A 23,239-nucleotide genomic window follows, 5' to 3' on the forward strand; every position below is an offset into this window, starting at 1 on the left:
GGTATATTGGATAGTCTTTTTTTTTTAATAATCAAGAGAGATGGATGTGTAGATCTGACTACCTGAATGCCCATTAACCTTCAAAGAGAGACAATTGGGAAAGCTCTAAATCTCCGGAATGAGATTAGAGGTTAATGTACTCGGTATTTAACTGTACAAGCAGAGAAGCATCAGGAGTGTCTTGCTCCATTTGTTGCACCATATGCCTAAACTAGAGGAATTTAAACAATAAACAAAATGGGTAAGGTACCAACAATTTCCTAACAGACCAACCCACCCAATCCCACTTTTATTTTGGAGTTGCCATGGAAGATCTTTCCTACTTAGCAGCTTGCAAACCCATGAACAGGTTAAATATAAATCTTTAATCCATGCAAACAACCGTAACTCAAAGTAATTTGCATATAGTTAGTCAGATTCGAACGGGTGATATTCAATTTTTGGGTTGGAATTCCCTGCCCCAACCAATAACGCCCACTCCCAAAGTTAAGATAGTCTTGTTTTTCAGTCCGGCAAGCGAATAAGGTTTCTATTCTTGACAAATGCCGCTTGGCTACTTGGAATGCGAAATTTAAGGAGAAATAGATCGAAACGAGAATTGGGTACGCTAGAAAATGATACAAGACCCAAAAGACCAATCTAAGTATATATATAAAAAAAAGACCTGTTCAAATTATATGTATATTTAACAGCTAACTCCTAAATAATCGTGTTGGGTCCATTTTGCATTGGGGGCTATACATGTATAAGATCTGAGATGGATGATGTACTTCAGTCCATATATAATTTATTGCCCTACTTTACATAATACCTGCCTGAGCTTATAAAAAAAAGAATAGACGGTATATTTGAAAAGGACAGGACCTAAGTCATGGCTGCCTTATCAACGCACAAAAAACAAATTATATATTAATTAACCTTCGTAATCAGATCAATTAATAACTCTTTATTGTCACATCACACCTCCTTTTAAATAAAGTTTCTTCTTTTTAATTATGTGGCAATTCTGGTTTAAGAGTTAATTATTACAGTTTCCTTGGCCAAAGAGAATTCTGATTAGTAGGTCAGGTAAGATTGCTAACAGTCCTTTCAATAAAGAACCTTTTCACCTTTTCGTTCCCCTCAAAAAAGTTCTAGTGCCACCACTTGCTTTCAGTTTTCACCTATGCTTTGCCTAGGAATCTAGTATGCTAGACAGCCACTAAATGTCATTAAGTTCTAATTTTATCCCTCTTTTAGTTGTTAAGGGCTTGGAGGCAATTCTCGAATCATGATTTGTCAAACCAACATCACCCGTTAGCTTTAATAAAGCTTAAAGACGACGCATGTCGATCGTTCATGAGTTACGAGATTATTAGAAAACTTACATACTCATATAGATACTTGGTGTATTTGCTCACAAGTTAATTACACGTTGGGAGAATAATCGAGAGAGCTTTCTTTTGAAAAGTTGTGAATCAATTCGATCAATCGAGCTGCTTAATCATGTAAGATATGTCATCTAACCTGGTTAGGAGTTATGGAAGCTATTCATCTGTAGGAGTTATGAAACCAAGCTACACAGTTTGAACTCTCGATATGATATATACCTCGATCGAGGGTCGGTATGGCGATTGTATCGGTCAACCAAGTAACCTAATGGAAAGATCAATCTCTTTGAACGTTGATTATTAGTAAGGTCTAGATGACGATTGAGTTTGAGTCGCGTCAGCCTCGAATGAATTAAGCAATTTATTTGGTCAACCTTAAAAATCAAGTGTGTTGAGGCTTGATTTAGGGAAACCCATTTTAATAAATACTACCATAAGGTGACTCGACTTAGGTCATTCCTCCACATGTTGCGTAATTTACTACGCTTGAATATTTAAACTTGAAAAGGAACTTTCTAATATAATAACTATATCCTCCATACATGTTCATGTTGCTTTAGTTCTTTTTTCTTTTTAGTTCACATCACTATTATTTACTTTGCTCGTACATATTGAGCTAGAGAATTAAGGGTACTCAGGACCAATCTATCGATTCAACTTGATAAGTCCTTTGTGAAATTTATATTCTCAATGTGAATGGGCATGCCTTTCGAATCGGAGACCGGAGGGCACCATCCGGATCACAAAACCAACGAGAAGTAACGAGAACACATGCCGAATTCTTCTTTGCTAATGACTTTTTTTCGTTAAGTGATGCTATCAAAATACCTTGTTGGTCGTGGACCTATTTGTTTACACTCGAGCAAAAGCAAAAAAATGCCAAAACGTAACATTGTATTGTTTAGATTTTGGAATATTATGAAAAAACCATACATGAATTTACATGTCATGCGAACGTTTGGGGAGTTTCATATATAAAAATAGTCAAAGTGCACGGGTTGAAAGAGTTTTTTTTTTTTTTTGGTTAGAGTATTGTTTTTTGGTCGGTTGTCAGAAGGTATTTTTCTTGGTCGTAGTTAGAGGGTTGAAAGAGTTACATTAAGCAACAAGTAGGAAGTGAAAAATCAATCCAGACAAGCGGTTGGGAGTTACACTTTTTAGAGTACTCATCTCGACCATGTACTTCTTTAGTGCTCCCGTGCATCGCACGTTGGGCTAATTAGCATTTCTCCGGCATCGCGACATTTCCCTTTTTTATCTGAGTAATGCTAAAGATATAAAGATCGATTTCTGATTAATGTGATAAATTCTTGTAGAGTACATATATATGTCCACTAAATCAAATTTATCACGTTGCTCTGTACAATCATTCTCATCCTTAATCCTTATGCTGAAGTTTTCTTTTTTCTCCATACAGGATCGGCCCGGCCCACCCACCACATAGGTGATTTGGGCCTTGCTCGACATTGACAATCAAAAGCCCATTGGCCCTTCAAGCCCATTGGGCTTTCAATGTCAATGCTATTTTCGCCTTCACCACGTGAAGAGGTCGCCGACCACAATTGAATGAACGAACAGAGAAAACCCTGAACTTCGTGGTGGGTTTAAACATTACAAGGGTGAAATCACATTACAAAATATCGAGCTGAGCTAATAAGGACAATCCCGATACGTATCGATTGACCGAGAACACCTCACGAAACAAATGTTCCATATCTGCACGGCCGTATCTACGGCGCTGATACCGTGAAAGCAAGGATCGAGACGCGAGTTGCGAACCCGATCGGGATCGTGACTGAATCCGTACTTCCAATAAGCTGAGATCTTTCTTTTCCCGTGATTTAGGAAATAGGAAGAAGGGAAGAGGAGGACGACTCTTGTTCAATTCACAAATGAGCAATCTTCCAATCATATAACTCGAAGGCTGGAATTTACATGTTAAAGAAAACTTTCCAAGTCGATTACATGGCAAAAAGAAAAAGGGCAAAAAAAATAAAACATCGTCAAAGGACAAAAAAAAGTTCGATCAGTACAAGAAAAGAAAAAGAAAAAGAAAAAATAAATAAAAGAAAGCAATAAAAAGCCCAATAATTAAAAAATTATGTCTCTCTCTCTGTCTCTCTCTCTCCCAGTAGTTAGGGTTTCTCTGCATCTCTCTTCCCTCTAAGCTTCCCCCTCTCTCTACAGTCTCGGCTTCATCATCACATCGCTTCAATCTCTCTGCTTCGTGCATCATTAGGTTCACCCTCTCTCTCTCCAGGTACCTCTCTCTCTCTCTCTCTCTCGTGTGTGTGTGTGTGTGGTCATCTCCGTCGACGAAGTCTTGAGCAGTCCACGCGCTGCTGCGGTGCGCCGTCGTGAAAGGTGATGTTATCGGGTTGCTGAACTAGATTGAAGGACGGCGGGGATGTTAGTTGGAGCGTGTTTTTTCGCATGCCCTGTCGTCTCCGCAAGGTCGTGTTTCCCGTATTCCTCCTTGCCTTCCGCAAGCAGCCGAAGAAGGGCGCGCGCGCTGTTATGTAGCTCGCCGAGCTGAGGGGGAAGGCGGGGAAATTTCGAGCTTGAGGGTATTCCCATTGGAGGATGCCCTGTGATATTGTGATGATTCTGGAAAACCCATTTGGTCTTTCGTTTAAATTTTTCGACTTTCGGGTGTTGTTGTCGATCGTGGATTGTTTACGCGAATATTTGAACATGGTTGGTCGCTTAAACTGTTTACTTATGTGGTTAGAGTCTGGAAATGGAGATATGCACTGGTCAGTTTAGGCCAATTTTGGTGGAAAACTATGCGTTACTTACCTTCGGGATCAACTGACACGTGTTTCTGCTCGAACATTTTACGCATAACAATAAGTGTAGTATCTGTGATTTAATTCATCCAACCGAAATTGATTCACTTGTCATATTTTCTTTCGAGTAGATGCTGAGGAAATTATAGCACGAACTCGTTGCGGCTTATTAAGTGGGTAAGTATAAGCTATTTCTCATCATTGACTCACAGAGCAGATGGAGTGGGGGAAAGGATCGTAATTGACACTGCATTCATTAGCTGCGTGCTTTCCGTCTTTACATAGGACGAAGAATACTTTGCCCAATATGGAAACTCAAAATTCAATCGTTGCAAGAGCCGAAGAACTCAAACTTCAAGCGAATGAAGCATTCAAGGGTAGGCATTTGCGCTTGCATTTCGCTTTACTTCTATCGATAATATCTGTATACGGAGATTTGTGTATTATGTTGGGTTGCCAGTAGTAATTGTGGTTTTCTGCCTTGAACGGAATGTATCCGAATAAATTTTACGCGTCTTTCGCATTTATTATTGATTCTAACGCTAAAGAAAGTATTGAGGATGAAGTAATAGATAGAACGGGTACTAACTGGAAGAGAAAGGAGTTTTCACTTATAAAGAAAGCTGGAAGAAAATAATTCTTATGCTAGTAGAACCTTATACGAGTTTTATACCTTCCTCAAGTTTTGAAACTTATTTTTCCTCACACAATTATTAACTTGTATTCTTTGAATAAGTCAGAAGTTGCTTCTATTTTTTCTCTACTTATACTGACCTGTGCCAACTTCTTTAAACATGTAGCCCACAAATATGCACAAGCTATTGATCTGTATAGCCAAGCAATTGATTCGAATGGTGAGAATGCTGTATACTGGGCCAACAGGGCATTTGCTCATTCTAAACTGGAGGAGTATGGAAGTGCCATACAAGATGCTTCCAAGGCTATTGAAATCGACCCTGGATATTCAAAGGTGTGCATCAATCGAAGAATTTGGTGTTCTCCCCCTGCTATTGCACATGTTGTTGTTCTCTCTGCTGATGGCTTCATGTACTTTTAGGGCTATTACAGGCGGGGTGCGGCTTATCTTGCCATGGGGAAATTCAAAGAAGCGCTCAAGGATTTTCAGCAGGTATTTTACTCTTGTCAACTTTACTTTTCCATACCTCTTTTCATGTTGGGAATGTTGCAGTTGAATGCGTTATAGGTTCTTTCTCAACGATATATTAGTTCGGTAGATGGTTGTTTGTACTCTTTGGCTTGATTTTGTTGTAACTGATTGGTTCTTCATTTTTTTTTTTAATTGTGAAGAACGGAGGTGCTTTCTATGCTGCCTTTTTATAGATTATAGTTATTTATGACACATCCTGTCTTGGAACAGGTTATCCAGCAACCCTCATGCACAATCAATGACTTGATGAAAAATTGCATCACTACAAATTTTTGGAGCGTTTGTGATATATATGTGATTGATGGATCTTATCGTAAAATAATTTCTGACAGTTGAAGGTCATCTTTATATTCAAGATAGGATGAGTGACCCTCAACAATGATCCTTTGTTGAAGCTTTTGTTCACCTTGTTGATATCATCAGGATTAATGACCTATATATTGTTTCTTCTGTCGTGCATTTATTAACAAATTTTTTTCTTAGGTTAAAAGACTCTGTCCAAATGATCCTGATGCAAGCAAGAAATTAAAGGAATGCGAAAAGGCAGTAATGAAACTCAAATTTGAAGAGGCAATTGCTGTACCAGAATCTGCGAGGCACTCCGTAGCAGATTCAATTGATTATGATTCTATAGGTACTTTTCTTATTGAAAAACGAATTACTCTATATATACATTCGTATTTTTATCCCATTGTTTTTATTCTCTTCCTTCTGCTGAATTTGTCTGCGCATGTTTAATTTCGCAAGAAGTAGGCCTTTTCTTACGGTTAAGTTTCCTTGAAAATTGCATAGAGGCTTGCAAAGTTAAATTGGGCTTTTTCTATGGTCAAGCCCTCTGGATATTCATACCGGTTTGAATATTTGAATGCATCTTGCATATTGAAAAGATATAATATGTTTGTGATGCTGCTTGCCATCTGAAGGCGTTACTGAATTCTAAAAAGTAGGGATCCATTGCAATGGAGAGATATTAGGAATAATTGGTTGTCCTTTTTTAGTGATTGGTATAGTTTTGTGAGCAAGAGAAAATTTTGATGAGGAGCAGGGTTAAATTGGGGGAGTTTGAAGTTTCTCCTGAAAAATCACTTATGTAGAAGTCTGCCTTGTGTACTGTTAGCTGAATCTTTGACTCTTAGGAGAGAAGATTAGTTGGCTTGGTAGTTTAAGTTTAATACATTCTTATTTCCCTCCTTTCCCATTGAAGCCCAGTAAAGATTCTTCGGGACAAAAGAAGTAGATGAAGTAAACGTTCCTCTGATATTTCATTGAAAAGGTCATCTTTTTAGGTGTCATTTGACAAGTTAAGAGGTGAAAGGCACCATTAAAGTTATTTTGATCTACAAATGGATGCTGCACTACTTTACGGGTATGATCCTGCTATTTGGCCCAAAAAAGGGGCTTTGAGAGGGTTAGGTCTTTAGAATTGTGTATGAAGCAATTTCAGAACCTCTATGGTTTAGAAGTTGTCGAGAATTATGCTAAGTTTCTCTGAAGGTATGAGGAATGCATCAAGGTTATCGTTGGGAGTTTCACATTTTGGGTTTGCTGGAACACATTGTGGTGGCATAGTAGTGACATTTTTAAAGTTCTCACCGCCTACCAATGTCATTCTGTTTCTATCAGAATCATATTTTGTTTAAAGATTGAATCTTCGATAACATGGGGAATCATAGCTTTCCCTGTCAAGAAATATTGGGGAAGCACCCTATCTTGGTCAAGATCATCTAAGAGCAAAGCTTATTTAAAATTGTGGAATTCTTGGATGAATAATGGATGGTCAACATCTATTCTGGGAAACTTAGTATCAAGGAGACCATAAATAAAGCTTTCCTTAATTCGATGATGAAATATTTATTTAGTTGTTAAATCGCATTAAGGAGTACCACTAAAATATTTTAAATATTTTTATCATTATAGGAACGGTCCCCAATTCATCGTCTTTGCCCACCCAAGCGGCTGTAGCTTCTGTAGCAGTTGCAACTGTGGCGGCAGTGGTAGTGTTGGTGGGAACTGCAGCAGCTGCAGTTGTTCTGATGCTGCTGGTGTGTCTAGGGGCCTATTGGTGGGGTTATGGTGGTGGCCTCTTTTCTAGGAGTTCAGATGTTGACCTAGGTTTGGGTCCATTGAATTTTGAAAATACCTGATCTGTCATTCTTCTAACAGAAATATCGGCATATTTTTATGTTAATTGGAGGATAAAAGAGCGTTCTTTGAAATTAGCAAATGGAAATTCTCTTGTATGTTTCCTGTTTTTCAGTTTTTAGGCTTCTGATGTGATCATACTTTGAGAGGGATGATATGCTTTATACTAGATAGTTATGATAATTAGTGTCTTTTTGTGAAGCAAACAAGATACTTGTTTTATGTAAAGTGGTTTTCTATGCTTAGTTACAGTATGGAGAGGTTAGTGTCTGAGTAAATGATTCTTAATACCAAAGTAGAAATGCATATGAAAGGAGATTCGGGACATTCATAGTTTTTATTTTTATTTTTATTTTTTAGCTGCTTCTTGCTCCCAGGTAGCGCAAATAACAATTATTTTATTGGTTTTCTTTTCTTCCTTCCTTTCCTTTTGAAGAGACACTCCATCAATTCAGCCTCAAAGTTTGATATTGGCGAGGATTTCTGGAAAGTTGGAATGGTTCATTGTGAATGTGAATTTAGTCCTTCCAAAATCTTAGTTATGCTGTTGATGTTTCTGTATATGTAAACTTCTGTAATTTTTTAACATGAAATTGTCTTTTTAAATGTATTTCCTTTCCTGACTTTCTCACATTATGCAACTTTTAAGATATGACTGGCTGTAGTGTCTCGAGTTTTTGCAAAATATGCTGGATATGCAATTATCATGAATCCTATGTCCTAAGCAATTTACTTGGCAAATTAATTTTTTCATGGATGCAGACTTTAGCAACTCTTTTACTATCATTCTACATAACAAGTGTAATTTCTTCACTTTTCTTTTTTTGTTTGTTCTAATGCAGATGTGGAGCCACAGTATTCTGGTGCAAGAATAGAGGGAGATGTCGTTACGTTGGATTTTGTGAAAAAGATGATTGAAGATTTTAAAAGTCAAAAGTGCTTACACAAGAGGTATGTTTGGCGACAATAAATCGCTAGTCAAAATTGTTTCGGTATTTCCTGGGCTCAGCATATTGCAATGCTGCAGATATGCGTTCCAGATTGTCTTGCAAACAAGAGAGATGTTGCGGGCATTGCCTTCTCTTGTTGATATAAATGTTCCTCATGGAAAACACTTCACCGTTTGTGGTGATGTACATGGTCAGGTAATTTTCCTTTACATCAGCTTCCTTAACCTTAAGAATTGGCACTTGCTAAACCTAAGCATTATGCAGAAGTACTGGTGGCATGCCAGGTGGTTACTTTATGATGAGAATGCTCATATATTGAATGTGATTAGCTGCCGAGGTATTAGCCTTTCATGCGTAAAAACTACATCTCAGAGTTAGTGCTGGAGCTCTTTGTCCAGAATTGCTGTCAATTTACTGGCTTAAATTGTAATCTTCTTGATTTCACCAATGCCGCAATGAAGCCTGGATGAACAAACTATGATATATTTTCCCATAATTCATCATTATTGTTAGTATTACAGGGACGTCAAATTTGAAAATACAAATCACTGACAGAAAGGATCAATATAGTGCACTGTAGCAAGAACGCCTACTCTATTGAACTTTGGAGTTAATGACAGCCTAGTGAGAACTGTCGTTATGCTGAGTTATTAATTCGCTGTTCTTTGTGCTTGGTTGATTGAATTAATTGAACAAAATAATTACTGAGTTTTATATGGGTCAACAGCACAAGGGTTTTTCTTGTTTTACTGGTAGATTTGATGGGCCGAAACTGTATACAAAAAGTTAGCGTACAAGGTGGAGTTCATGAATATTTTTTTGGCCAGTAGAGCATTCATAAACATACTTTGGCAACTTTACTCCTGAGCAGGCAAGGGAGAGAAGAGCTGGGGTGGTGTTTCTGATGTCTCATTTACCTAACGGATGCAGTTCTGTGCCAGTGAACGAACCTCATCATGCCTCTGTTGGCATGAATTGCTTGGTCGCTGAAGTTTGCTGCGCTGCACGCACTGTCTTCCTTTCTGACATTTCTTAATGGTGGTGATGTTGACAGTGAGTAGGACATATAGGAATTTCTGACAGTAGACTGGTAGAGAAAAGTCACTTGCAGGAGAATGTAGGTGCTTGGTGAACCAAATGGATAGAAATAGGCATGTAGGGAATAAGTTTACAGTGTACTCAAATGGCCATTAGAAAGGATATGGAGATAATGTTTATATATCATTACCTGCTTTGGGGAACAGGTTTCTGATGCCTTATAAACCATTGAGCTTTATTATTCCACCCAAGTTGGTACTTATGTCGAGTGGAGATGATAGTTGATTGTGCACAGTGTGTAAGATTGATTCAGCACTCTATTGGCTTTTGCATTAGAAGGTTTCATCTACCCCCCTTTTCCTCTCCTTTGCTCTCTTCTTCTGCAGTTGGAAGCTTCATCCCTTTTTTTTAGTGGGGGATTTTGCCCCTCGTTATAGTGGCTTGAGTGCCGTAACATCTTCAAGATAATGTCTTTGATATCTTTATGTTGAACATTGTGTTGTAAGTCTCATTACTAGATTGTACCAAGTTACTGTTCATTTACCATCGTAAGTTAAATTGTACATTGAGTAAATATAGATATTTTATTCTCTTTTTCTGTGATCGCTCATACTTCTGGAATTGCCTGTGTTGCTCCTTGCTGAAAATTGTACTTCTACTTGGTTTACCAGTGCTAATTCATTCTTCATATGCAGTTCTACGATCTTTTGAATATCTTTGAGTTGAATGGACTTCCCTCAGAAGAGAATCCTTACCTATTTAATGGTGACTTTGTGGACCGAGGATCATTTTCTGTGGAGGTGATCCTTACCTTGTTTGCTTTCAAGTGCATGTCTCCATCAGGTAAATTCTCCCTAGTCATGCTTTCAATTTATAATAGTATCATTTTCTCTGAAAGAGTAGCTATGTCATTTCGTTTCTGTTCACAAAAGCACCTTCTTATGGACTCACACTTTCATGTTTTCTTCGTTTCCTGTCACCCATTGTATTAGTCTATGCATCTTAACCTCTATTGAAGCCTGTTATAACCAGTGCAAACTGCAAGGCATGTTCCTTTTGGTTGTCTTTAAGATCTAAGACTTTTTGAACTTTTTCAGCTATATATCTTGCCCGAGGAAATCACGAGAGCAAGAGCATGAACAAAATTTATGGCTTCGAGGGAGAAGTTCGATCCAAGTTGAGTGAAACATTCGTCGAGCTCTTTGCAGAAGTGTTCTGTTGTCTTCCTTTGGCGCATGTGATAAATGAGAAGATTTTCGTGGTTCATGGAGGTCTTTTTAGTGTTGACGGGGTGAAGCTTGCCGACATCAGGTCAATCGATCGGTTCTGTGAGCCTCCTGAGGAAGGTGAGTTGGCACATTTCATTACCTTTAATAGCCAGTAACAATCCTGTGTGCTGGGATTGTCTGTCACAGCCCCAGATCTCTCTCTGTCTCAGTGCCTGTCCCTCCTCACTGTCCCCCAGCCATCATTACCCAGCGTCTTCTATTTCACATGTAGAATAGGAGGTGTTTCAGATGGACCGTGCCATTTAGATTCCTTCTTGCTTTATATGTTATTATCTGATTTTGTCAGGTTTGATGTGTGAATTGCTTTGGAGCGATCCCCAACCATTACCTGGAAGAGGTCCTAGCAAGCGAGGCGTGGGTCTTTCTTTTGGTGGAGATGTCACCAAAAAGTTTTTACAAGAAAACAACTTAGGTATTATTTACCGTGCTTCAGATTTCTGTTTTCCTTGTCTGCTCGTGTGTCCTACTTGCTAAGCTTATCAAATTTATCTTATCATTTTAGTGACTTGACTGCCAATCTCCTCAACAGATTTAGTTGTGCGATCACATGAAGTGAAGGACGAAGGCTATGAGATTGAGCATGATGGAAAACTTATTACCGTATTTTCTGCTCCAAATTATTGTGATCAGGTACTTGGATATTCCGAATTGTTACGCTTTGTTCTGTTTGCAACAGTGGAGTATATGAACGGCAGTCCCATCTTTCTAGTACTGCCATAACTAATCGTTGAATCATTGTGCCTTTCTCTATCTGTTGATTTTCCAAAAAGGAAGAAAGTGTCTGTCTCGGTTTGTCATATGTAGTTATACATGTTATTAACCGTTGATTCGAATTTCTATCAGATGGGTAACAAAGGCGCTTTTATTCGATTTGAAGCCCCTGACATGAAGCCCAACATTGTCACATTTTCTGCAGTGGTCAGTTACTTATTTGACTTCCCCTTCTGTGGATTTTTGTCTTTTTCACCAGTGCATAGCTGGCTCGAGAAAGATTAGGTGCCCCAAGTTATTAATCTGAAAAGAAATCGAGATTGTTTTCACTAATTTGTTGGATTGCTTTGAAAAAAATTGCAGCCGCACCCTGATGTGAAGCCGATGGCATATGCAAACAACTTCCTCCGTATGTTCTCATAGTCTACGCATCTGATTGATTGATAAATGCAAGATCACTGCGAGTGGGACAGTATGAATCTGTATAAGCAGTAGTGCTCCTTGTTCTGGGTATATGAGGTGCGATTCATTTAGGCTGACCGGATGAAGAGATAGGTGCTATATTGGAAGCAGTTGTAGCTTGATGCGTTGACAAATTTTGCGCCCCCTTTTTTACATTTTTTTGAAACTCTCCCGGAGTCCCCGAGGCGGGTTTGGTGGAAAAAAAAGTCGGTGTACTGATGATGGCTGTCTCTTGTAAATTATATGGCTTCATTTTGGTCTTTACTGCCCAACAATTTGTGCTATCATCATGTTCTCTTTACTTTGGTCGTTTGAATGGGAAAATCGAATAAAGTTGCTATTCTTTGCTGGGTCGATGTTGTATTTTGTCCCCACAAGCGATTTTGTCTTCTCTTTGCTTAGGATTTGGACAGCGAGGAAACTGTGCAGAGTTATGATTTCCCTCGTCCAATGCAGCATCGGCTTGTGCTCGGGAGAGATTGTACATCGGCTCCTGGTTATCGTTAATGCAAGAACGAATCTCGGGGGGAATAGGAAGTCCAACATCAGGTCGGTCTAGCCGGTCGATGATGTTTGCATGGATCGAGAACATTGCGAATAATGAGGATAGCGTCTCCGTGATCTTAATGCATCGCAAGAGAGCATCATGTTTCGCCACGAACTGCAACGATACCGAGCACGCGGTTACTTACTATCGACGGATGAAATCCATCTCTTGGTCCGGTAAATTATCAAATCCCAAAGAATATTGTCAAGAAAATCGAAAGGCATTTGCAATTCGATGGCGCCTGCTTTCTTCCAAGTTTCGCATAATCGAATTGCCCCCCCCACAACGGCACAAATGTATGCGCTCAGCACCTCAATCAAGGGCACCCCGGACTTTTCACCCTAATCCGGACCCGGGTTGTCGTCGGATCTTTTGGGTCGGGCCGCACCCGAATCTGGACCCGTGGGCCTGCGCCCCCCGGGGGGGGTGGGGGGATCAGCAAGGCCCCAGTCGCATCGCTCCACGTGTAGCCCTCGGCATAAGCGAACCGTAATCCCGGTCCGCACCCGATCAAAAAGGGTCTCCTCCATCGTCGTCGTTTTGGAGGAAGTCGGGGGGCTTTTGGTTTTGGGGTGTTTCTCTCTCTTGCCTTCCCTGCTGCGCTCCTCGTCCATGGTTATAGCGAGCGAGGACCGGTGCGGCCCTTCTCCGTCGTCGTTTTTAGAAAAAAAAAGAACTCCCCCTCTTACATCATTCGATTCCAGCCAGGTAATCCCCTTTTTCGCCCTTTTTCTATTTTACTCCTTCGTCGCCGTCGTCGTTTTTGCGTTGGAATCTCTTCGCTTCGCACCTCTTCCCTCCCTCGCGCTGCGTCCTGTCTGTCTTGGCTTAGTTAGGGTTTCTGCAGATTTTTGGGGGGAGGTGGGGGGGGGGGCACAAAAACGATGGACGCTCGAATTGAGCCCTCCCCGAAAGCTCGGTTTTTTTTTTTATCAGGGGCTTGGGGACCTTAAGGCATAGCAATCCCTCGAAATGGGCTGGTCGATGAAGTAATTTTTGGGTTTTTAAGGACTTCATGTTGATACGGTGATTGTTGGGGATTCTGGTGAATTTCCATCCGGATGATGAGGACGACTAATGGAACTTAGGATTTCGATTTTTGGAAAAGCTTTTGAAATTGGGTTTGGGTAAGTGGGAGCCCAGCAGAAACGGGGGGGGGGGGGGGGTGTATTGCATATTTTTTCCAGAGCTTCCCATGTGCAAATGATTGGCTTTCTATACGTCCCCCCCAGTAGTTTACCTCTTCTCGGGTTGGCGAAAAGTTCGAACCTTTTTCCCCCCCCACTCCCTCCCTTTTCAGGTTTATGTGCTGGGCTTTTGGAGCTCTAATAAAGATGGCAATTTTTTTGGAAATGGAGTCGGTTTTGCCGGAGATTCTGGATATGCTTCATGCATTATCGAGGCTAAGATGTGTAATAATTGACTCGATTATGACTTAGCGCGCGTAAAAAATTGTCTTGGCTAAGATAGTTCGAGGGTGTGACTTTAACCAAGATTTGAAGTTTCCCACGCTAATTTAGCGCGATCGAAGTTCAACTTTGGAGCTGCTTTTGATGAAGCGGTACTTGTTAAGTCATTGGCTCCCAAGATCTTGCCATGGTGGACTCGAACGGCGGCGTCATAATACTTGACCGATCTGAGGTAGGAATGTGTGATTGGCAAATTTCTATCGATGCTCGGGGGATTGAGATAGGGAGGCACATCTTCCTCGGGTAACCATTTCCTTGAGTACCTATTTTTTGCATCAAGTGCACAGAAGATCCATTTTCAGTAAAGTATCGTCTCCGAAGATATTCATCCATTGAGGGTCTTAAAACAGACTCAACTAATCAACGGTCATTTGCTTAGATGCATTTAAGTAGCTCAATAGTTTTGCTCCGTACTTTAGGGTTGTCCGATGTCAAACAACTTGTGCTATCAAACTGTGGCAACTTCTGATGAACCCTTTCTCCTGAGGAGATTTGTGGAAGGAATTTTTTGTTTTCTGACAGAAATACAGAGGTTTGTGGACTCAAACTTTTGCAGAATATATCTTTGCCCTATTGCCCTTAGTCATGAAGGATTTTCAAATTTATTCTGCTTTTAAGCATGGATAACTTGGACCTTGGAATTTTTCCCTTCGATGGAATTCTGTGACCCTGGCAGACTTTGAGGAATTTCAGATATCTTGGATGAAGTAGAGAGCATGGAAAGGCTTTGCTGAGGGAGGGAGGGAGGGATTGTTCTGTTTGTTCTTATGCACCATGTCTATTTTGCTCACTGGAGTAGAATTGAGCTCCATTTCTCTAAGTTCAACTTTATGGTTATTCCAGTCAAGGGAGAGAGGAACTTATGTGCACTCAGAATTTTAACTGTGAGTTATATCCACGCATGCTCCTGAGGGTTGCAAAATCTTAGGATAGTTGACTTTAACTCAAAAGTCGTACTAATAGGCTTTACGTGCTGTGTCTGATTGGGCAGGAAGTTAATCAATGGAATCAATGGAAGCAGTGGTGGTGGAACCCAGTGCAATCAACCCCGGTCCGATTGATGTATCTGTTCTTTATGATCAAGATAAGCATGTCTCATCAGCAGTTTGGGATGGACAGGTGTAGTTCATAATATAGTCTTCACTGTCTGATGATGTCAAGTTTCCTAATGTTTTGCCAGTTATAATTAGTTCTTTTAAAAGCTCATGTCCACTAGATTGTGCTAATGCTACATTATCAAATGATGTTAAAATAAGTGAAAGCAATTTTGGAGGAATTTGTTGTAAGCAATAGACTATGATCACAGTTTCTTAGTAGAGCTCTTTAACCAAAAAACTGTATTTCATGAAGCGAGTGTATTGCATGGGGAGACGCCACAGCTAGTCATGTTTCAATCGGCTCCTTCTAGCATATGCCAAAGAAGCTAACTAGAAGGCTCCATTCTAGATGTTATAATTCTCACTTATAACGACTTTTGAAGAACTTTAGCTTGCATCTGTTGCAATTTTTACAGACTTGTAGCACATTGACGGACAATAGGATTTGGCACTTAGAAATCAGAAAATTCGTTCTTTGTCTTAGCAAATTTAATCTAAGGATAGTTGCTGGCAACCTGAGAAATTCCATCCACAAAGAAGCTATGGCTCCATTTTATGAATAATATATTTTTCTGTTTCATGTGGGTTTATCGTATAATTACATTTCTATTTAGGAGCGTGGTGCACTAAGATGTCATGAGCACACATCCAAGCTGGATCAGTGGAGACTCACCGCCAAACAGATAGAGTTAGTTGACAAGGCTGGATTTGGGTACTTGAGGTTAATTCCTGCTATCAGTCTGGACAATCCGCTTATCTCTGCTTTAGTTGAGAGATGGAGGAGAGAGACAAATACGTTCCACATGAATGTTGGAGAAATGACAGTAACTCTCAAAGACGTCGCTCTCTTGCTTGGACTTGCAATTGATGGAGACCCTGTCATTGGTTTCACATATACATCTTGCAGTATCGTCTGTGAAAAATTCCTTGGGAAAACCCCAGAAGCTGGGTATGCTAGTGGTGGCATGGTCAAGTTAAGTTGGTTAAAAGAGTTTTTCTCTGATTGTCCTGAAGATGCTCCTCTTGAAGATATTGAGCGCCATACACGTGCATACCTATTATATCTGGTAGGAAGCACCATATTTTCCACTACTACAGGGAACAAAGTCCCTGTAATGTACCTGCCATTGTTCGGAGATTTTGAACAATGTGGAAAATATGCTTGGGGTGCAGCGGCACTGGCTTTCTTGTACAGAGCACTGGGGAATGCTTCTCTTGCTTCTCAGAGTACTATCAGTGGCTGTTTGACCCTTCTCCAGGTTATTTGTAATTTCCTCATCTATTTCACCACACATTCCAGTGTTATGGCAGGTTCAACTGCTGGTGAAGCTGGAGATCAGTTTCATATTGTTGATAAATGCTTTGCTTACATCATGGATGTATATTCTCCTTAGACTTCATATGTGGTCATTTGACCTTTCTTAGTTTGACTTTGCAGTGTTGGAGTTATTACCACTTAAATATTGGGCGACCAAAGCTCAAACATGATCCAGCCCATGATTGCTTTCCTTACGTACTTAGGTGGAAAGGGAAACAAATTGGTCCAACAGCCAACCGTGATGTCGTTTTCTATCGAAAGGCATTGGATGCCTTGAAAGCATGTGATGTAAGTATCACTTTTGTTTCTTCCTCCTCAAACTTGTGCTATATGATTTTATCATTAATGGATTTTATGGAGTGAAGAGAATTCCAATTACATGGTTTTAGGTGGAGTGGCTCCCTTATAGACATATGGACAGTAGAGTAATACCTGAAGATATTAAAAACCATCTTAACCTGGGAAGATCGAAGACAATGTTGATATGTTTCGACAAGGCTGAAAGACACCTTCCAGATCGTTGCTTAAGGCAATGTGGAATGCCTCAGCATATTCCTGAGGACGTGCCGCAGTGGCAAAGGAAAAATCGCGGAGTTGATGGAGGTGTAGATTTATCAGGGAAGATGGAATTCGAGCTTAACGAGTGGGTGAATCGCAGCCTTAGTATTGCGGAAGGTGATGATAGCGTAGATGAGAGTGAATACATGCAGTGGTACCTAAAGATTACTCGTCGATTTGTGGGCAGGCCCATCTCACTTTCATCGGAGTTCCAAAGAACAGTAAGACCCTATCAATAACATTAAGTCAATTCTCATTGAACAGAATTTTAACTTTCTTGATTTGCTGTATATCTGCAGAATTCTGGTTTAAGGGATATAGCCCACATTGCCGACACATTCCCGATAGATGGTCTAGATCCCCAGCAGGTAGAATCAATATCAAGGATCAGGTATATTGCCCATGAATGTCTGAGGGGCCAGGTTGAAACCCCGGTCATTGGATCAGGTCTCGCAATAACAGAACTTGGTAAGAGGGCACGAGGTAAGGAAAAGGTTAGGAGGAAGAGCTTTGTGAAACGAAAGCACAAGGATGAACCAATGGACTGCGATGGAACCAGTGACGATGATCGGTCACAGTTTCATGGTGCAGTTGTAAAAGTTGATGAATTGCCACTAGAGCCTACCGAAATTGACAACACTTCGCAGCTATGTAATTTGGACACAGAGGACCATTCACAGATTTGTCTTGTATCTGTTGATGGCGATCATGTGCAGCTCTGCGCCGTTACGGATGGAGAAGCCAATCATCAACATCCATTTCAAACCATTGGTGAACTCACTGATGTGGAGCCATTCCATGGAGTTGAGAATGGTGGATCACAGCTCGATGCCATGTCTATGGAAGTTGAGGAATCACAATTTTGCAGTGGAAATAAGGAGGTCCTTGATCCACATTGCCAGAATGCAGCGGATAGGGCTGATGACTCACATTTGTCACATGTTACTGGCGATATGGAATCACACACCGCGGTGGAGGTGTGAATGCATCTTCCGTAATTGCAGTAAGTTGTTGGTGCTTTGCTTCTTCATCCATCACGACATATGAACAGTTCTTTTCATTACTCGTATTTGCTTTGGTCCGTCTTGGTGCATGACTTAACCCCCTCCCATTTCTATTTTTGATAGGAGGCATCACAAGACTGAGCGGGGCTTCTCATGTACTATCTTAACCACATTAACGTGAGGTGATGTCAGCCGTGAACGCTCTGATGTCTGCAATAAGTTAGTTTTGGCCGACTTATATATGTTCTGTGCAATACCTGAGGTCGAGATCCTTCAACAGTTTTTGCTGATAAACCATATCAGCATCAGCTTTATTTGAACGCCGGGGAGAAGCTCAAGTTTCAGTCTTGAGAGGGTAGTTTTGTTTTAATTTTTTTTGTTCTTTCATAAGCCACTATGATTGATTTAGTAAATGTTAGACAAACTTTTTGTAGGAGCTTTAGCAGCATGCATCCGCTTGTTTTATATTCAAGGCATGCAGAAAGGTTCTGTACAGAGCTCTTCTCTTGGCTTGTTGTGGTAGTGTGATATATTTGTAACATAGGTATGACCGAGGCAATCTTCCCTATTCATATTCTGATAAATAGATTCTAAACTAGTGATGAAGGATATATTTGGTTTCCGTTTTTTTTTTCCCTGTTTTTTGGTTTGGTTAACCAAAAGATTGCTTTTCATTCTCTCATCTAATTGTTTTGGTTTGGTCTTTATTTTTTGAATTTTTGCACTTAACAGCTAAATTAATAACTCTAAACTAGTGATCTTTATGTTTTTCAAGAGAGACGTTGCTCACAGTGATCTGTCAATTTAGGTACCTGGTATGTCTCTTTTCATCGGGCTGCCACAAAACCTAGAAATTATTGTTACTGGGATTTATGAAAAAAAAATGGGGAATTTGTAAGAGGGTTGAACGGGTCCCATTTCTGGGAGAGTGGTACAACAACGTATGACCATTGCAGGTTCTGCTAGATTTGTCTGGGGAAGTAATTCACTTGAATTCAAGTTCATCTAGTAAAAAAGTAAGAATGCGATCTAACGTTCTAGCTTGCATATGTTTTCTAGGAACGCAGAAGCCACACACATGCATATTAAATAAAAAAATAGTAGACATTTGGAAGTTTTGAACTTGAGTCGAGCTTGTGCCGACCCCGTGGTGCGCTCGATCAACGGATAGTTTTTTTTTTTTTTCCTCCTTTCCTGTTGTAGTTTTTTCAATAAAAATCGAAATCGGAAGTGTATAAGGCGAAAAGAACACCTGGTAGTTTACACATGAAAGTCGAAGAGGGATTCCGTATTGAATAGGACTATGGGAATTTAACCGCGGTAGAGAGACATTGGCTAAACTGATCTATAACTCCCAAAACTATAGTTTCGAAGTGAATTTTCACCATATTGACTACTATTTTGGAAAAGCTCAGCACTCAGAAAACCCCTGGCGACGCATGATCTCAACTTTTTGCCAGTGTAGAGAGAGCAAAAGAAAAAAATGTGCCTTCATCTGCTTTCGGAAGTCGGGCAAAATGAAAAGGTCTTTCAGTGAGTAGTGAAAGCAATGTGAGAAGGGTGAAAGAATTTGCGTGCGCTCGAAAGTTTGACTATGATGCTGTGGCATTGTTCATCTGAGAAACTCAAAAGTTTTCTTAATCTTCCATTAATGATCTCTCTCTCTCTCTCTCCCTCTCCCTTTCAGACACACACGTTCTCATGGCTTTAATCATGTTCACGTGTCTGCTGATGGAGTGAGACATGCGCTTTAAGTTTCCCATTCGAAACACCAGCTCCCTCCCCTCAGACAAGGGTGTCTAATTTTTCACATCCGTGCTGACCCTACCTTGGCTTCAAAATCTCACTCATGTCATATGACCCACCATCTTTAATCAAACTTGCCCCACCTATCATTTCAGTCACATCTCTCTCTCTCTCTCCTTGTTGAGCTCTGTCACTCACCCATCAGATGAAACCCACTTGGCTTCCAAATTCAGTCAAGCTTACTACCACTGACCACAGTTCAAATCCTCAGCCACCATGCTTTCGTCTCCCTCACTCTCTCCTCTTCTTCTTCCCTTCCTCGTCGTGTTCTTCTCCTTACTGCCTTCTTGTTTCCCTTCTCTGTCCATCAATGCCCCTCCGAAGACCACCGCGCCACCACCACCACCTTCTCATACAAGCACCAGCTCTGGACCAAACACCATGCTTCCCTCGGAATCTGAGATCCTGTTCAAGATCATGGAGTCCATGTCCTCGGACCAAAACTGGAGAGCCTCGTACCCACACCCATGTGGGACAGGCTCGTCCTGGCCTGGAATAGAATGCAAACCCGGCAATGACAACCACCTCCATGTCTCGAGGCTCGACTTCGGCACACTTCCTAACCCAACCTGCAAGCCCACGGCCACCTTCCCTTACCTCGTCTTCTCTCTCCCTCACATTCAATCCGTCTTCTTCTTCAACTGCTTCACCCACACCAGGACCACCCTCTCTGTTTCGCCGAACCGGCTCCTCAATTCCTCCCTCCAACAGCTCAGTCTCAGATCGAACCCTGCTCTCGTCGGTCCAATCCCACCCCAAATATCCTCCCTCAAGTCCCTAGAAGTCCTCACACTGTCCCAAAACCGCCTCACCAGTTTCATCCCGGTTGAAGTGTTCAGCCTGGAGTCTTTAATTCACCTCGACTTGAGCTACAACCTGCTCATTGGCACCATACCTTTCCAAATAGGCAATCTGAAGAACCTTGTGGGCCTTGATCTGAGCTACAACTCACTTGGTGGCTCAATCCCGAGCACAATTAGCCAACTGGGTCAGCTTCAAAAGCTTGACTTGAGCTCAAATTCACTCATAGGTAGAATTCCTGACACCATCGACAAGCTAAACTCTCTGGTCTTCATAGCCCTGAGCAACAACGGACTGAGAGGAAAATTTCCCACCGGAGTGTCAAAGCTGCAGAATTTGCAGTACTTCATCATGGAAAACAATCCAATGGACATACCTCTTCCCGTAGAGTTCGGTATGCTTGTGAAATTGCAAGAGCTGAGGCTTGCCAATTCAAGGTACTCAGGGACTATCCCTCCTAGCTTCACTCAGCTCATGAACTTGAGCACGTTGTCTCTCCAGAACAACCAGCTGACTGGTGAAATCCCCGTCGGGTTCGGGACTCTGTCCCACATATACCACTTGAACCTGAGCAGGAACTTGTTGACTGGTGTGGTCCCATTTGATGCCAGCTTCTTGAAGAGGTTGGGCAAGAACTTGGATCTCAGTGGCAATCCTGGGCTGTGCCTGAATCCCACCGAAGCATACAGTGTCAAGATTGGTGTCAATGTTTGTAAGACCAGCAAGAACGGCTCTTTGATCGTGCCAATGAAGCAATCTGAAGCTGCATCTCCAATTCTTGATTGGTTCTACCTTATTGGTGTCCTGGGTATTCCCCAAGTATTGTTTTCAGCATGGTTTTAGTGATTCGTCCCAGTTACCTCTTCATATTCCGTCTTTTCTGTCTGTCCATTTTATTTTTACTTGTTCGTTTAGTGGGTTTTATTTTAATTTGAAGGGCAGTTAGGCACTAGATTACTTAGATTCTACTCCATTTAGCAAAAAAAAAGAGATTTATACTGTAGAATTTACTTCTGTACTGCCCATACTAGTACCAATCTTGTGAAGCATTATCATCTTAGTTCATTCTATTTTGAATGGGAAGGAATCCTGAAAGTCTCCATTTTGCGCTTCGTTTACACTTGGCCCGGAAGAATTAATGAGACTGGCCATCTCATGCTTCCTTGTGTCCATCGTTTAGACAAGTTTCTTAACAATGCAAGCGATCCGACGCCAATCGCACACCAGACCCACAATGATCTAATATTTGGGGATGCAAGGAATTCCGATATTCTTGTAATCTTCATCGGCATCCATGAAAGCAAGATTACGTTAACTAGAAAGAGAAGTTCGTCCTCTAATCCTCATCTCCCATTTTATACAGCTAAGTCATTGGATAGGGCTATCAGTACAACTTTCGTTTCTTAACGGCGCAACGAACTCCATATATTATCAGCACTTGATTTCTTAGGAAAACAAAAGGTCATTGTAGGAGTTTATTGAGTTTGAATGCTGGCAAGAAATCAATACGAAAGTTGAACTAAAAGATTAAAGTAAAACTTCCCTGGAGATCTTTATGTCTGCCATGATGCGATCTCTGGAAAATTACACGAGCATGCCAATGAAAAAACACATCATCTGACACTGCTTGTGAAGGACGTGAGGTCTCCTGTCATAAAGTCGACTCTTCACACTTACGTGTCAATCAAATAGTCTCTTTGCTGGTCCCCGGTTCAACTTCTTTCCAAAAGAATTTCGGGCAGTTTCCAGTTTTCTTGGCTAGTTCATAATCCTAGAATTTCGGGCTAGAAAGAACCCAAGAAAATACACATCACAAAATAAATAAATAAATAAATTCAACAGGTGATGTATGCTGCCAGAATGATCTTTTCTTTAATGTGTTCTTGTGGTTTTTGTGACAAAACATGTTCACTCGACGCTTTCTTAGACCGTTTAGTAAGGAAATTAGCGTGATTAATCGGGATTTAGAAACGAGATATATAGATCCAGGGGGAGTCTTTCTTTTTAAACCGTATGCATTTCCAATTTCGCTTACAACTTTTACAAGAGTATGTTCACGAGCGAAACGAAAAGATCAAGTCTTGTTGTGAAAAAAGAATCAAAAGAATGGACAAAGCACTACTTGCCGAAACAGGGCAACATGATCATCGCCAGGGAACCAAAGCTCCAAAGACAAGGAGGCACAGGATCCTACGTACCATGTGTATACTAGGATTCAATGGCATCTTCAAGTTGGGGGGGTAAAATCCTGTGAAGCCTGCTCTGCAACAGTGGCGATCCATCATCCAAAGCGATGCGTCTTTCGATCAATGATCGGCCTAGATTGTGGCTCCTACAAGAGCTCGAATAATTTGATCACGATTTTTGGACCGGTGCAAAAGCCGAATGAACTTTTCCAAGGGTCGGCGAATCCGAGAATTAAGATGCATAATTCAGCGAAAAAGATCATGGTGTTCTCGTTAGCATTGGTAAACAGTAGCGGGTCCGCGGGAAAAAGTAAATGCATCGACAACCATTAGTTTTCTTCCTAATTTAAGTTGTTTAAGAAGTAATTTAACGGCACTCGATGACCAAATCGATCATTTGGATTTACCAGCGGTAAACAACAGTTGCAGGCGATGTGAGGGACAGGGGATTCGTGAAAAGATGGGAGAGGTGAAGAGGAAAACAGAAGGGGGAGTGTCCTTTGATGAAACAAGACCACCCACTGAGACTGAGAA

At 40.9% G+C, this 23,239-nt stretch overlaps 3 protein-coding genes across 11 annotated transcripts; all 3 read left to right on the top strand.

Annotated features, from left to right (window-relative positions):
• The first annotated feature begins 3,502 nt into the window (after window positions 1–3,502).
• LOC115682756 (serine/threonine-protein phosphatase 5) lies at window positions 3,503–12,273 on the top strand. 5 transcript variants are annotated; one of them, XM_056302316.1, is made up of 15 exons: window positions 3,503–3,609; window positions 4,291–4,336; window positions 4,445–4,536; window positions 4,960–5,129; window positions 5,217–5,288; window positions 5,811–5,961; window positions 7,245–7,439; window positions 8,312–8,420; window positions 8,497–8,614; window positions 10,153–10,300; window positions 10,555–10,803; window positions 11,033–11,158; window positions 11,276–11,376; window positions 11,590–11,664; window positions 11,821–12,273. In XM_056302316.1, the coding sequence occupies exons 3-15, from the start codon at window positions 4,467–4,469 to the stop codon at window positions 11,878–11,880; spliced, it is 1,644 nt and encodes a 547-aa protein (XP_056158291.1). In that variant the 5' UTR covers window positions 3,503–3,609; window positions 4,291–4,336; window positions 4,445–4,466; the 3' UTR covers window positions 11,881–12,273. The 5 variants fall into 5 exon arrangements, with proteins under 5 accessions (XP_056158291.1, XP_056158292.1, XP_056158293.1 ...); XM_056302317.1 differs by having other exon boundaries at window positions 3,516–3,609; window positions 4,420–4,536; XM_030607083.2 differs by having other exon boundaries at window positions 3,542–3,630.
• A 759-nt stretch (window positions 12,274–13,032) lies between these two features.
• On the top strand, window positions 13,033–18,533 carry LOC115682718 (protein MAIN-LIKE 2-like). 5 transcript variants are annotated; one of them, XM_030607019.2, is made up of 7 exons: window positions 13,033–13,174; window positions 14,927–15,054; window positions 15,647–16,291; window positions 16,471–16,638; window positions 16,740–17,129; window positions 17,208–17,911; window positions 18,036–18,533. In XM_030607019.2, the coding sequence occupies exons 2-6, from the start codon at window positions 14,938–14,940 to the stop codon at window positions 17,889–17,891; spliced, it is 2,004 nt and encodes a 667-aa protein (XP_030462879.1). In that variant the 5' UTR covers window positions 13,033–13,174; window positions 14,927–14,937; the 3' UTR covers window positions 17,892–17,911; window positions 18,036–18,533. The 5 variants fall into 5 exon arrangements, with proteins under 5 accessions (XP_030462879.1, XP_056177588.1, XP_056177586.1 ...); XM_056321613.1 differs by lacking the exon at window positions 13,033–13,174 and adding an exon at window positions 13,658–14,819 and having other exon boundaries at window positions 17,208–17,922; XM_056321611.1 differs by lacking the exon at window positions 13,033–13,174 and adding an exon at window positions 13,659–14,467.
• A 1,292-nt stretch (window positions 18,534–19,825) lies between these two features.
• LOC115682721 (receptor like protein 29) lies at window positions 19,826–21,621 on the top strand. Its single transcript, XM_030607025.2, has one exon. The coding sequence runs from the start codon at window positions 19,935–19,937 to the stop codon at window positions 21,360–21,362; it is 1,428 nt and encodes a 475-aa protein (XP_030462885.1). The 5' UTR covers window positions 19,826–19,934; the 3' UTR covers window positions 21,363–21,621.
• Window positions 21,622–23,239: the final 1,618 nt, after the last annotated feature.

The sequence above is a fragment of the Syzygium oleosum genome, unplaced genomic scaffold, assembly GCF_021117445.2.
Source record: "Syzygium oleosum isolate NSW1041296 unplaced genomic scaffold, Sole_v2.1 Sole_v2.23, whole genome shotgun sequence".
NCBI classification, from domain to species: domain Eukaryota; kingdom Viridiplantae; phylum Streptophyta; class Magnoliopsida; order Myrtales; family Myrtaceae; genus Syzygium; species Syzygium oleosum.

Excerpts from the sequence above, each read along its gene's own strand:
- LOC115682756 (XM_056302316.1), top strand. The coding sequence starts at position 4,467 with ATGGAAACTCAAAATTCAATCGTTGCAAGAGCCGAAGAACTCAAACTT. Across the intron at positions 5,130-5,216 it reads TCGACCCTGGATATTCAAAG|GGCTATTACAGGCGGGGTGC; the intron begins GTGTGCATCAAT and ends ATGTACTTTTAG. Across the intron at positions 8,421-8,496 it reads CAAAAGTGCTTACACAAGAG|ATATGCGTTCCAGATTGTCT; the intron begins GTATGTTTGGCG and ends GCAATGCTGCAG.
- LOC115682718 (XM_030607019.2), top strand. The coding sequence starts at position 14,938 with ATGGAATCAATGGAAGCAGTGGTGGTGGAACCCAGTGCAATCAACCCC. Across the intron at positions 16,292-16,470 it reads GCTGTTTGACCCTTCTCCAG|TGTTGGAGTTATTACCACTT; the intron begins GTTATTTGTAAT and ends TTGACTTTGCAG. Across the intron at positions 17,130-17,207 it reads CATCGGAGTTCCAAAGAACA|AATTCTGGTTTAAGGGATAT; the intron begins GTAAGACCCTAT and ends GTATATCTGCAG.
- LOC115682721 (XM_030607025.2), top strand. The coding sequence starts at position 19,935 with ATGCTTTCGTCTCCCTCACTCTCTCCTCTTCTTCTTCCCTTCCTCGTC.